This window comes from Ursus maritimus, unplaced genomic scaffold (genome assembly GCF_017311325.1).
Source record: "Ursus maritimus isolate PB19 unplaced genomic scaffold, ASM1731132v1 scaffold_23, whole genome shotgun sequence".
NCBI classification, from domain to species: domain Eukaryota; kingdom Metazoa; phylum Chordata; class Mammalia; order Carnivora; family Ursidae; genus Ursus; species Ursus maritimus.
The window spans coordinates 47,434,168-47,446,222 of NW_024424786.1; the positions used below are offsets into that span (position 1 = coordinate 47,434,168).

Genomic DNA, 12,055 nt, shown 5'->3' on the forward strand with positions numbered 1-12,055 from the left:
CAGTAGCCATGAGGTTGTTCTCTGTAGTTAAGAGTGTTTCTTGGTTTGCCTCTCTCTCTCTCTCTTTTCCCCCCGATATTAAGAGCCATCTTTTAAAGTGTGTGTGACATCTTCCTTGGCCCGTTTTCTGTCTGTGTTACGCAGGCTGATGTGACAGAGGACAGGATCCCCCGCTGCCCAGTCTGCACTGGCATCGTGAAACCCGACGTCGTGTTCTTTGGGGAGGCGCTTCCCCAGAGATTCCTGCTGCATGTGCTTGATTTCCCCATGGCCGATCTGCTGCTTATCCTGGGGACCTCCCTGGAGGTTTGTCAGCAGGTCCAGTCGTGGACTGACTGTGTGTGTGTGCTGGAAGGACAGGGCCCAGGAGGTGGGGCTGCTGGGGGTGGCACCAGGTGCCCTCGGAGCCTTCTGGCATCCTAGCTTCGGAAGATAAATAGGTTCAACTGGTGAGGAAGCTGAGGTATTCCTGGCCTAGGGAGTGGCAGTCTGGGCAGAACCGGGGAGGACGCTCAGCCTTGGAGGCACTGTCAGTATGGGTGGGGCACAGTGTGCGAGGGGAAGGGAGAAGGGAGGACCATGGAGAAGTAGGGCGGGACAGACTTCCCAGGGCACATCACAGTGGCTGATTTTGTGCTAGAAGCAGTGATGGACTTGAAGGGGTTGAGCCAGGGACATAGCTGGTGCTTCTCAGGGTCACAGAGACTGTTGGGGGGTGGGGATTGAAGCAAGATGTCCAGGAGGCTGGTCCTCATGAGGGCAGGGCTGTAGGCACAGTCAGACCACGTGACTATGAGAGAGGTCAGGAGAGGGACTTGGGGCCAGGTGAGGAGTGGTCTGGCTCTGTCTGCAGGCACTCAGGCCATTTGTTGGTAAGGAGGTATTTTCAGGGAGGGTGCCTAGCTCAGTTCTGCACATGTTGTTTGAGGTGCCTGGGACACACCCATGGACACATTCCAGAAGCTATTTTTCATCTGGACCTGAAGCTGAGCAACTTTGTAAAGGATGTGACAAGAGCAACAGATGAGCCCCTGCAATGGACTCTGCCTGATTGGATGTAGGCACCAAGGGGCAGAAGGGCCGGAAGAGCCTGTGCTCAGTCCCTGTCGGCCACAGAGGCCTCGAGTTAAGTGTATTTCTTCAGTAAATGTGCCTGCCGTGTGCTGGGTCCTGTTCTAGAGCTTTGGACGAACACAGTAGGATGTCATAAGCAAGTTACACAGTGTTAGGTGATGACACGTTAGGGGAGAAATAACAAGTGGGACAGGAAGGCTGGGGAGGGTTGTGAACTGGTCGTGATATCAGCTTGGTTGGTTTGCGTGGCTGTGTTGGGAAGTGACCCCGGAGCTGAGGCCAGAAGGAGACGCACATGTCAGCGGAGGGTGTCTGGCAGCGGACACTGCACAGTGACCCGCGGCCACATAGAGTGAATGAGCAGAGGGCAGCAGTGACAAGGTCTGACCTCCTGACCCCATGGGTGTTGTGCTGGGGAAAGCTGGTAGAGATCCTGCAGGTGGAGATGGCGGGTAGCCAGGTAACACTGCAGAGGGCGTCAGAGTCCAGGTGTGTGAAGGAGCGGTGGGTGGGAGAGTGTGGACTCCCGCAGGGCTCCGGGGTTGTGACCTGAATGGCTGCAAGGATGGAGCTGGTTTCCTGAGACAGAGAAGCCAAGTGGCCAGGTTGGGGGAACTCGGCCCCAGACACACTGATTCGAGTGCTGTGTCAGCCCGTCCAGTGGATGTGTGACACAGGCAGGTGGATTCCCGCATCTGGAGTCCAGGAGGGAGCAGAGGTGGGACCTGGGGTGCCAGAGTGAGCAGACAGAAGAGTGTGCACAGACCCGGATGCCCACACTGGGCCTGGATGGAAGGGCGGACGTTGTGTGGGGGGCCGGGCAGAGGGGTCGGGGGCTGTGGTGGTCAGCGGTGAGTGGTGCAGTCCGGCTGCTGCCCTGTGCTGGCCGCCAGCAATGGACACTGGGGCCACCAGTCCTCTATATTTTTTAAGTGAAATGAAAATAGCCTTTTTCTCTGATTATAAAAGTACCGTATGCTCACACATTATACAGAGACAGTGAAGTAAAGAACCCCTTCAAGTGTCCTCACAGGCTTCTCTGCTGCACAGAGGGGTGAGCTTTAACGAGGTGGGGCAACACTGCGCACGGAGACCCACCTGGTTAGCGCCCACAGTCCTGACAAATACGGATAATGGTCCCTGCTGGGACCCCAACGCAGAGTGCTTGTCCGTAAGCACCGAGTGGTCGGTGGTGTTGCTCAGAACGCACCTCCTGTGCTGTGTGGGAGACATTACTACTTGATTATGGACCGCCCTCTGGGTCCCACTGAGGGGTGGCATGTGTCAGCCATACGATGTTTTGAATCTGAAATATTCTGAAATATTTTGAATTCTGGAACATACCCAGCCCCAAGAGTTTTAAGATAAGGGATGACGGATGTGTAACAATTTAAGCAACTGTCTATTGATGGACAACAAAAATAAATAGTATATAGATTTTATATTCAAAATAATGATTTAGTGAATAATCGTGTGTATACATGTCTGCACACTCGTGTGAGTACTTCAGTAAATATTGGGAAGAGACTTTCCAGAAAGGTACACTAATTACACTGCCACCAAACCTGCATGAGTGGTCGTTTCCTCACCAACATCGAACACTACCCGATTTAAGGTTTTTTTTTTTTAAACTATCTTTAAGTTTTTATCCATCTGATTGGTTAGAAATAAATGTGTATGTGGGGGGGGAGAGGGAGATTTAACATTTTTGTAATGAAGAGTGAAGTTCATCTTTTCATGTTTATTAACCACTGTGTTCTCTTTGGATTACATATTTGTATCTCTTGCTTATTTTTCATTGGGTTATTAGTCTGTTTATAAATTAGTTTAGCAATTAGAAATATAAACTGTCACATGTTGTAAATATGTTTGTAGTTTATGGTAATGAGGTCTAAAACATTAGTTTTCTACATTATATTTTTATGTAGACCATACTGTGACAGTATGATGTAGTCGAACCTATCATGACTTTCCTTTGTCTTATCTGACTTATCAGGCCTAAAAAGTCCTTCCCTACTTCACTTAGGAAACCTACATTTTCTTCAAGAACTGTTCTGTGTACATTTAAGTCACTCATTAGAAATTTTTTCAGCGAAGGCAGGAATTGAGTATTTTCCTACCAGTTAATGAGCGAGTCTCAATACCATTTATTAATCTGTTTCTTACATTATCACTCCTGAATGAAAGTTTCACATGGGAGCTGGATGAAGAAGCCCAAAGGCACCGAGTTAGGACTCCCTGGAGGTCTGGATGGTGGAGACTGTGGAGAGGTGGGGCACCCACCCCTGTGGGCACCCCAGGAGCCCTCTGTGGGCCCAGGCTCTTGCTCCCAGGGAGCGAGAACAGACAGACGAGATGCTGCTGGGAGGAGACGTTGTGTGATGGGGCAGGACAGGTAAGAGTGGGCACGGTTGCCGGAGCCCAGGTGCGCCTGGGCAGGGAGACCTGCAGAGGCCTGGACGTGCGGGAAGCAGAAAGACGCCGACCAGAGGGAGGCTCAGGAAGGGTGGAACCTGGGCCACATGACTGGAAGAAATGAAACGGTGGTGTGTTTTCCCGTATCCACGGCCTCACCGTCAGTCTGAGCTTCCTTTTCAAAGTCTCAGGCTGTGGCATGAAGTGTCCTGAGGGGCTCGGAGGGTGGGCACTGTGCTCCTCACGTTTGGGCAATTTTTCAGGTAGAACCCTTTGCCAGCTTGTCTGAGGCCGTGCAGAGCTCAGTGCCCCGACTGCTCATCAACCGGGACTTGGTGGGGCCCTTTGCTTGGCGTCCTCGCAGCAGGGATGTGGTCCAGCTGGGGGATGTGGTTCACGGCGTGGAAAGACTGGCGGAGCTTCTGGGCTGGACACAAGAGTTGCAGGACCTTATCCAGCAGGAAACGGAAAAGGTACAGACTGCGGACAGGGTCCTCTGAAGGGCGGTCTTCCTCACTGCTCTGGGGTCTGGGTCCACTCGATGTGCCTCCTGGGTTGGCCAGAAAGCGACAAATAGCGAATATTGGCTGTTACTCCTGTACCGGCCACTGTCTGGGGTCTTGCGTGTGCTTATGAATCGGGCGTTGTGACTCACTATCTCCGTGTGGAGATGAGGAAGGGGTGCTAGGTGGCTGCTGTCCGGTCACAGAGCTGCAACTTGGTCCAGGCCCACTGGGCTGCTCTCCCTGCAGCCTTGCCTTTTGTCCCCTAAGTAAAGCAGCACCAACAGCTCCAGGCTACGGTGTGGTTCGGAGATGAGCTCCGAGGAGCTGAACTTGTGTGTGCTGGTGTGGGATGAAGCCCAACCTGGGGAGGCTTTCAGGAGGTGATCAGCGCAGGTGCTGTTGGCCTATGACAATCTGCCGAGGGTAGAAAGCTCTCGAGGTTTCAAACCTGTTCTGAGTGAAGTTTCCCATAAGAATCAGCATGTGTGGCCCTGGTGTGAGTGGTTATTTTCTAAAGGAGGCAGCATTAAGCATTGGAAGTCCAGTCGTCTCAAAGGGGAGCACTGTGTGACACTGCCCGAAGGGGATGGATGGGGCAGAGGGCTTGGGAGAGCCTCGCCCTTCAGCTGTGAGTGCCTCAGGCTCAGGGTCGGGGGTCCGGCCTTTCGCCTCACCTCCACTGGCAACAGCCCCCAGCCTCTGGCTGCAGCCCGGTTTCTTACCAAGTTGAACCAAAGAAAGAAGAATATGGGGCTTATGAAGTCCAGGAGGCTTCACACTTACTGTTTCCACACATTTTAGATATCGTGGCTACTGTTTTTTCTAGCTGTCCATTCCAGGGTTTGGCTCTAATGGCTAAGATGGAGGCTGGTATCACTCCTTGTCTTATAAATGTCAAAGTTACGTTGCTGGGTCATCTTACGGAAGTAGAGAAGGCAGGTGGCACTGAAGCCTACACTTCGCACCTCAAGGAGAGGCAGCAGGTGCGTTGGTCCCATCCGCCTGGCAGCTTCCTGGCGCTGATGTCCTGTTTCCATACAACAAGACTAAGTCACGTGACCCCTAGGGATTTTTGGAAGTAGTCCTTCGGGATTTGACCTGTGCGATTTTACAGTCATGGAAATTTATGTGAAATGTGTTCTGATTTTAGGGGTTTATGTATATAAAAAGAGTTGCTATCCAAGAGTAAACATGGAGGGATGAGGTGCAGTCCACTCGGGGTTACTTTCCCAAATAGTGCCTGGTTGTGAGCACGTGAGCTCCAGCACATCCCACCTGGTTACTTCAGTGAAGCCTTCTGGCCAGTGCCCCCGTCTCGCCCGACGCCCACGTCTCGCCCAGCCCCGCTGGCACCGTGTTACTTTGGCTCAACAGCATTATCGGCAGAAGCGGAAGAGCATTTGTTTTATGCAATAGTTTGAACCCAGGCCCTGAGATCTGTGGGACTGATTCCCTTTCTCCTTTGTGTTCCAGCTTGATGGACGGGACAAATAGGGGGATGGCTGGTCCTCCCACCCCTCCTGGGACCAGGAATGGTTCCAAGGAGTCACTGCCCGCCTCTGAGGGAACAGTTTTGGCTGAACCAGAACTGCGGCCTGAGGAAGAGTGTGAGGCAGCCTGTGTCCTGAGCGCCGTGCTGATGGGTCGTGTCCTGCTCAAGCTGCGGGCCACCCCGGTCACAGGTGCCCAGCTGCCCGGCACCTTCCTGCTGTTTGACTCTTCAGTCTGCTGAAGCTCTTGGTGCCGAACAAGAGCTTTCTTCTGACAGTGACCCTTTGAACTCAGACGGACCAGCGGGAAGCCCAGAGTGAATCTGCTGTGTGTCCAGGTCTCCATCTGAAGGGCGGGCTCAGCATCTCTATCCGTTAGAAAGACGGTCTCGGGCTGAGTGGTCACAGCACTCCCAAGGCACGGTCCTGGGTCCCAAGTAATGTAATAGGGTCCTGTAGCATTTTGGCCTCCTTAGTAGGGTTTTTAAATAGAGAAACTTTGTTCATTTCTGGCATGAAATAAACTCTTTGGTCTCAAAGGGAATGCAGGTGTTGACAATGGATGTGGAAAGGGGACCTTGTGCGTGCACGGACATTCCCCCCACTGGAATAACCCAAGGACGGAGAACATGCCCCTGGATTCACCCAGGAGAGGGGCCTAGTGTCGTTTCCCTCGGAGCCCCAGAACCCCTCTCTGAAGGGCATCATGCCTTGTTCGCTCCACCCTGATGCCTCTCGCCTCAGCCTCTCCCCCAGAAAGTCCTCTGCTCCGGCAGCTATCAGCCTCCTGTCCACACTCTCCCCTACCAGGCCTTCCCAGGAATGCCCCCAGGACTAACTTCTATGTTATGGAAGGCATTACTCACTTAGAAACCTCAGCTGGCCTCTGGCCCGCCCTGTACTCAGCCCATAGTTCCTGTGCCTGCACAGGCCCCTGCTGCTGGGGTTGCCCCAAGGCCCAGCTTGGACAGCACCGCCCAGGCACACCTTCCTGATCTCTGGCTCCTACCCTGTGGGTGGTCCCTCCTTCCAGGCATCGTTTCCCCACTCGTGGCACATTTAACAGACAGACTCCTCAGAGGGGTTCTGGTAGCCTCCTCAAGAACAGAAGACATGACTAATGATCTAGGAAAAGGGCCAAATTCTGAAAAGAATGAAATTAATTTCTCACGCACATGGTCTTGCTTGAAACTCTTTATTCCAAGATGATGTTTCTGCGATGCTTTGTGCACGTGATAGAAATCCAAACTTAGGCTTTTACGAGGTGCACTTCCCTTCATGTATTTATGGTCTACGCCAGTGGGAAGGTCAGGACTCCACTGTCACAATCAGTGAGAGCTTCGGTGCTGTGGATACTACAGCAGACAGCTGAGCGAGGACCAAGGATACGTAAGAGGCTACCAGTCCTGAGCTCAGTGGGGACAGAAACAGCAGAGCATACCTTGGAAGTATGTTTCTGACAGTATACACAGTTCTAGCAAGTTCTTTTCCTGTGAACTGCGGCGCTTTCTTGACGTGGAAGCCCTGGGCAAGCATGCCAGAGCTGGACATGCTTGCGTGTGCCCACGCTCGGCCTCTGCCCCCAAGCAGCGGCCTCTGCACACACCCTCTTGGCACACACGAGGCTACTTCATCTGAGGAAGTCAAGGCTGAGTTTCCAGAGTTGCAGCAGGACAAGGCCCTCACAGTCCTAAAGATAAGAAACTGGACCAGAGACAAATCATTAACAGAACTTTGGAAGTAGAGAGAGAGGGGTCTCCAAGGTGGAGAGAGGGACATGGCTTCCCCGGGTCACAGTCCCAAGGACATCTCTGGAAGCAGCACCAGTTCTGAAGGGGGAACAGAAGACTGCTGTCCTCAGTCAGGGTCTGAGTCGGCTTCCGAGGAGAGCTGCCCCTCCATGGTCTCACAAATGGCATCCTGCAGGGTTGTCAGCTGACCCCGGGGACTCATCCCCATGGGCTGGATGACTCTGTGCCTGTGAGTGAAAAGCATGGTGAGGCTGGGGAAGGGGCCTGGTGGGGCGGGCGGAGGGGGCAGAAATCCTGTTCACCCCTGACTACTTCCTTGTGCTCCACCAGGCTGCTTCTGTTTACTGAGGAATCCCAACTGCTACCCGGTGGTTTTGGGACCTTATGCCGTCTCTTAATTTCTCTAGATCTCAATTTTCATCATCTGTGAAATAAACATAATACCAATCTCTAGTCTAATCCTTTCCCGGGGCATTTCCTTCATTTCAAACCTTAGGAATGCAGCCTTGCCTAAGCCCACCTCTGACCCTACCTTCTGGGGCTCACAAGACTGGATCCGGGCCTGGGGTTCTGTTCTCCCTTCTCCCAGCTGTGGGCCCCTCCTTGCCATGCCACATACCTGGAGAGCTTGTCAAACATGTTCACCAGCTTCATGGCCTCATGTTCCTTCTGCTCCTCCGTCATGCCCTCCATGGGGTTGGGCGGCTTTTCCTCCACCCTCCCGGTCACTGGGTTTATGCTGCTTCCCAGGGGAGGGGGTGTAGGGAATGCATTAGTGACTCTCTAGGACAGGAGGCAGCTGCATGGGGTGGGTGGAGTCCCACATGCCCTGCTTGGGCCTGGACTAGCAAGAAACCCATTCTCCTGGGGGTGACAGGAAGCAGGGCAGCTGTAGGAGCTGCAGCAGTGAACCAACTCCTGCCACCTGGGTCTCCTGGTCCCCCAATGGCCTGACCCCCTTCAGTCCATGTTCCCAACAAAACATCCTGACATCAGGATAGATCACTCAGGGGCCAGTGCCTGACTCCCAAAGTCCTACCCATCTGTCATCCTGTCCCACCCACCCTGTGGGTCCCTATGGGTATGAGAACAGGGACCAGGCTGAGTGAGGGGAGCCGAGGGTGTAGGGGCACACACCTGGCCTTGGCTTCCTTGTACTCATCTGTGTCCGTGTCCTCGTCCTCCGAATATTGGCCCTCGGGCCGGCCCCCCGCCATGAGGCCCCTGGCAGCCAGGAGGCCGGCGGCATTCCCGTAGCCCGTGTACTTGATGAATCGGGGCACTGAGGGGCAGGGCAGAGGTCAGTGTGCGAAGGTGGCTGGGAGGGACAGGCGTTGGGCAGGATCCCAGCACTCACCACTCTCAGAGCACAGGACAAACAGGAACTCAGCGGCCACTCTCTTCACATCAGTGTCCAGATGTGTCATGAGGCGAACGAGCTTGTTCCGCAACAACTCCCCAACCTCGGGCCGGGTCCTCACGTCCCGCAGTGGGGGCAGCACCTGGGGAGGCAGCCGTCCCTCAGCCTGGGCCTGAGCTGGCTGGGGTCTGTGATCTGGGCCCTGCGCCAGCCCCTCTGCCCCATACCTGCGACTTCAGGAACTTCCTGGCAGGACGGTGCATGCGGGCACACTCCGTCAGCACGCTCAGCACGGGGGCCACGCTCTCTTTCAGCCTGTGCGTCTGCAGAGGGGCTTCTGTCACTGGGGCTGTGCCCCCACCGGCCTTGAGGGCAGGCGTGGGGGGGCGGGGCTACACATGCACACCAGATGGTCTGGTCCTGGCAGGAGGTGCTCAGGAAGAGGCCTTGCCACAGTTAGGCAGCTGAGGGGCCAAGAGTGGGCAGTGGGTGTGTGAGCTTCGAGAGGGCTGCAAATGGAACTTAGGAGGGCTCTCGTGTGCTCTGCAACTTGGGGCAAATAACTCATCTACTCTAACTTCCTCACCTATATACCAAGATTGTGGAGAAAATACAGTGTTCATAGCTGTTAGCCCATCAAGGGCACGTGATCTGTCCTCAGAAAACAGTGGCCAAAACACAACAAAAATCCCCACTCTGTGGGCTTCACGGACCCGGAGAGCAAAGAGCTCCTTTTCTTCCCCGGCCTCCCCCCACTTCCCTCCCCAGACCCCAACCCCAGCAGCAGCAGTGGTAGGGACAGTCACAACCATCATGTCCAACGCTGGTGACCCAGCTCACCGCGCACATAAGCAATGTGGATTCCCAAGGTGTCCGCCTAATCTCACCCCATTCCGATCTGCAGCCTGCGTGTTGTCTCTGAGCTCCTAGAGGAGCTGGTTAGAGGTCTGGCCAGCCAATGTCCTGTGTGCAGGCACAGGAATCAGGCAGCCTCGGGCTCCAGATGCCTGTGGGTCCCCTCAGGGATGCCAAGAGACAACGGATGCTCGTTCCCAAGGGCTGCCTGTATACAGCAACACTAAGACTCTAAAGGCAAAAGCAAGGACTCAAGACAGATCCACAAACAGCTCTAAAAAGTAAGTCCTTTGTTTGACTTTAAAAACTTGTTATGGTAACCAGCAGAAATAAAACCTTCAAGTGTGTGTGTGAGAGGGTCCACACGTTTCTCAGAGAGGAGTCTGGTTTTCTGCCAAGCTGGAACACAGAGCAGCTGGAGAAAATGCCTGAATCACACTGCCGTGATCTCCACTTACCAGTGTGGACTGTAAAAAAGCAGTGACCACGGCTGCTTGGGAAAGTCAGAGCCACTGAGGAGCCCACATGTCAGGTCCCTCTGCCCACCTGGTGCAGACGCTTCTCCAGGAAGCTGAGGAGGACATGAATCACATCCATGTTCGCTCCCAAGAACTCCAGGGAGCCTTTGCGTGGCTCCAGGGTAAGGAGGACATCCAGACACTTGAGGGGCAAGTTCCCCAGGAGGTTCACTGTGTGGCTGAGGACAGACGGGGAGGAAGGCTTGATAAGTCCATCCCCCAGCACAGGTACAACCCTTGGTGCCCCCCAGAGGCCACACGTGACATGAGCTAGTGTCTGCGGGCCTGACGACAAGAACCAGAGGCCAGAGCTGAGGCTGGGACTGACCTCAGAGCTGTTCCCACCTGGTGGGGTGAGTTCCTAAGGAAGGGGAACTGTCTACGGATGCATTCCCTGCCAGGCTCTATCTGGGTTGAAGCACCACAGACAATCTCTGGAAAACCAGAACCTGCCTGGGCACAGGTCACCGAGACAGAGATGAGTAAGCACATTACCCCGTAAATACACTATTCGTTATTACTATCCCAGTTCGAGAGAGACATTCCAACCCTCGGATCCATACCTCTCGTCCTAATCACATAGTGCTGTACTGTAGAAAGACACCGCTGTCTGGCCTCACCCAGATAGGTGAAGACTCTGTAGGGTGGAGCCTAGCCCACAGCCAGGTCTGGGAACCACTCTCCAGATACATGAGCACACTTCTTTTCCATCTAACAGGCCCCACCCTCACCCGTGGAACTCCTCTGTGCGGTCTCCAGCAGCAGCGACCATCACACAGTGCCGCAGAATGGTCCCCAGGTGCCGATAAAGGGCAGCATCTTCCTGACCAAAAAGAAAGGGGTTCCTGTGAGAGGAAGCCCCACTCCGGGATCATGTGCACAGACCATGCATCTCCTCTACTGCACACCTGCCCCTGTTCTCTCCTACATAACCTTGAGGCATTTCCTTGACCAAGAATGTCACTAGGTCCTCTTGAGATGAAGTCACAGTGTACTCTAGCCCCATGCTCACGGCCTCCCCATGCACCAAACAGCCCTCCTGCCAGGCTGCAAGAGCCAGATATGCCCTCCACCTCTCTCAGAAACATTGAGGCCCCCTGCCCAAAATGTGCATCTCCTTGCCTCCTCCCGACAGGCTGAGAGCTCTGCCTGTCCTCTCCCATCTGATGCCCCCAAACTTGCAGGTACCCTACAGGCAGACAGATCCAGGGAACATCCACACTGCTAAGCCCTACCCGCCAGCTCAGGTCAGTCCTCACCTCGTCCACCTCCCTCTTGATGGAGTCGAAGGTGATGTTGAAGAGCACTTTGAGGATCTCCATGGCCCGCTCGGTCTCCTGGGGAGGAAGCAGCTCAGGCGGGTTCTCTTCAGGGGTCATTCCCAGTGTCAGCTCCAGCACATCAGTCAGCAGGTGCACTCCCTGCAATTCCTGAAACAGCTGCTGCCGCACGTCTGTGCGAAGTGCCGTTAGCAAGAAGAGGAGGCGCAAGTCAAAGAACTGCACATCGTGTGGGAAGCTGCTCTTGTGATACAGCCCCACGCGCTCTGCGAGCCTCACCACTACGCGGGCCTCTGCGGCCAGCACCTGTGCCACCGGGCTGCTGAGCACGAGGTTGCACAGGCACTTGAGCGACTCGAGTACAACGTCCATGTCCAGAGGCTCCGGGGCCGACTCCTCGAAGGCGATGCCAGCATAGCGGGCAAGTGCCTGCAGGCTCTGGCGGCTGGTGAAAGGGTCTAGGCAGCTGCGGTCCCTGGACAGGATGCGGATGCTCTGCAGCCAGGTGGCGCGGCGGGAGGGCGGCAAGCCCTGCTCCAGGACCGAGACCAGCAGCTCCGCCAGTCTCTGTGGGCAGGGAGAAGAGCGGCTCCACCAGGCCCCTCTACCCGGGGCCGCCCAAGCCTCCCCCTTTACCCTCGGTCAGCACCCACCTTCCTGTCCTCCTGTTGGGCATCATCAAACGTGAAGCTCTGGGAGTTCTGCAGAGAGACCCAGAGACTCAGGGGGCTCCGTGGATGGGGGCCTGAGTCCACAGATCCCCCCCCCCGGACAGATGGCGCTCCACCCCCGCCCCTCAGTGTGTG

General features: G+C 54.9%; 2 protein-coding genes across 14 annotated transcripts in view; one reads left to right on the plus strand and one right to left on the minus strand.

The window, feature by feature from the left end:
• SIRT3 (sirtuin 3) overlaps positions 1-6,029 on the plus strand; it is a 22,144-nt gene extending 16,115 nt beyond the window's left edge. For 9 of the 12 annotated variants that reach the window (XM_040639779.1, XM_040639782.1, XM_040639778.1 and 6 more), the window contains 3 exons: positions 145-306; positions 3,753-3,962; positions 5,469-5,636. In XM_040639779.1, the coding sequence (XP_040495713.1) occupies positions 145-306; positions 3,753-3,962; positions 5,469-5,489 (393 nt within the window). In that variant the 3' untranslated portion in view covers positions 5,490-5,636. Of the gene's footprint in view, positions 1-144; positions 307-3,752; positions 3,963-5,468 lie in introns of all 12 variants that reach the window. The other 3 variants (XM_040639785.1, XM_040639783.1, XM_040639784.1) reach the window with 3 other exon arrangements.
• Positions 6,030-6,664: 635 nt separating this feature from the next.
• RIC8A (RIC8 guanine nucleotide exchange factor A) overlaps positions 6,665-12,055 on the minus strand; it is a 7,127-nt gene continuing 1,736 nt past the window's right edge. The window contains exons 1-9 of one of the 2 annotated variants that reach the window (XM_040639777.1): positions 11,903-11,952; positions 11,229-11,816; positions 10,701-10,792; positions 9,998-10,148; positions 8,824-8,919; positions 8,594-8,738; positions 8,374-8,518; positions 7,856-7,975; positions 6,665-7,463 (exon numbers count right to left, since the gene is read on the minus strand). In XM_040639777.1, coding sequence (XP_040495711.1) covers positions 7,343-7,463; positions 7,856-7,975; positions 8,374-8,518; positions 8,594-8,738; positions 8,824-8,919; positions 9,998-10,148; positions 10,701-10,792; positions 11,229-11,621 — 1,263 coding nt within the window. In that variant the 5' untranslated portion in view covers positions 11,622-11,816; positions 11,903-11,952 and the 3' untranslated portion in view covers positions 6,665-7,342. Of the gene's footprint in view, positions 7,464-7,855; positions 7,976-8,373; positions 8,519-8,593; positions 8,739-8,823; positions 8,920-9,997; positions 10,149-10,700; positions 10,793-11,228; positions 11,817-11,902; positions 11,953-12,055 lie in introns of those variants that run through there. The other variant, XM_040639776.1, reaches the window with a different exon arrangement.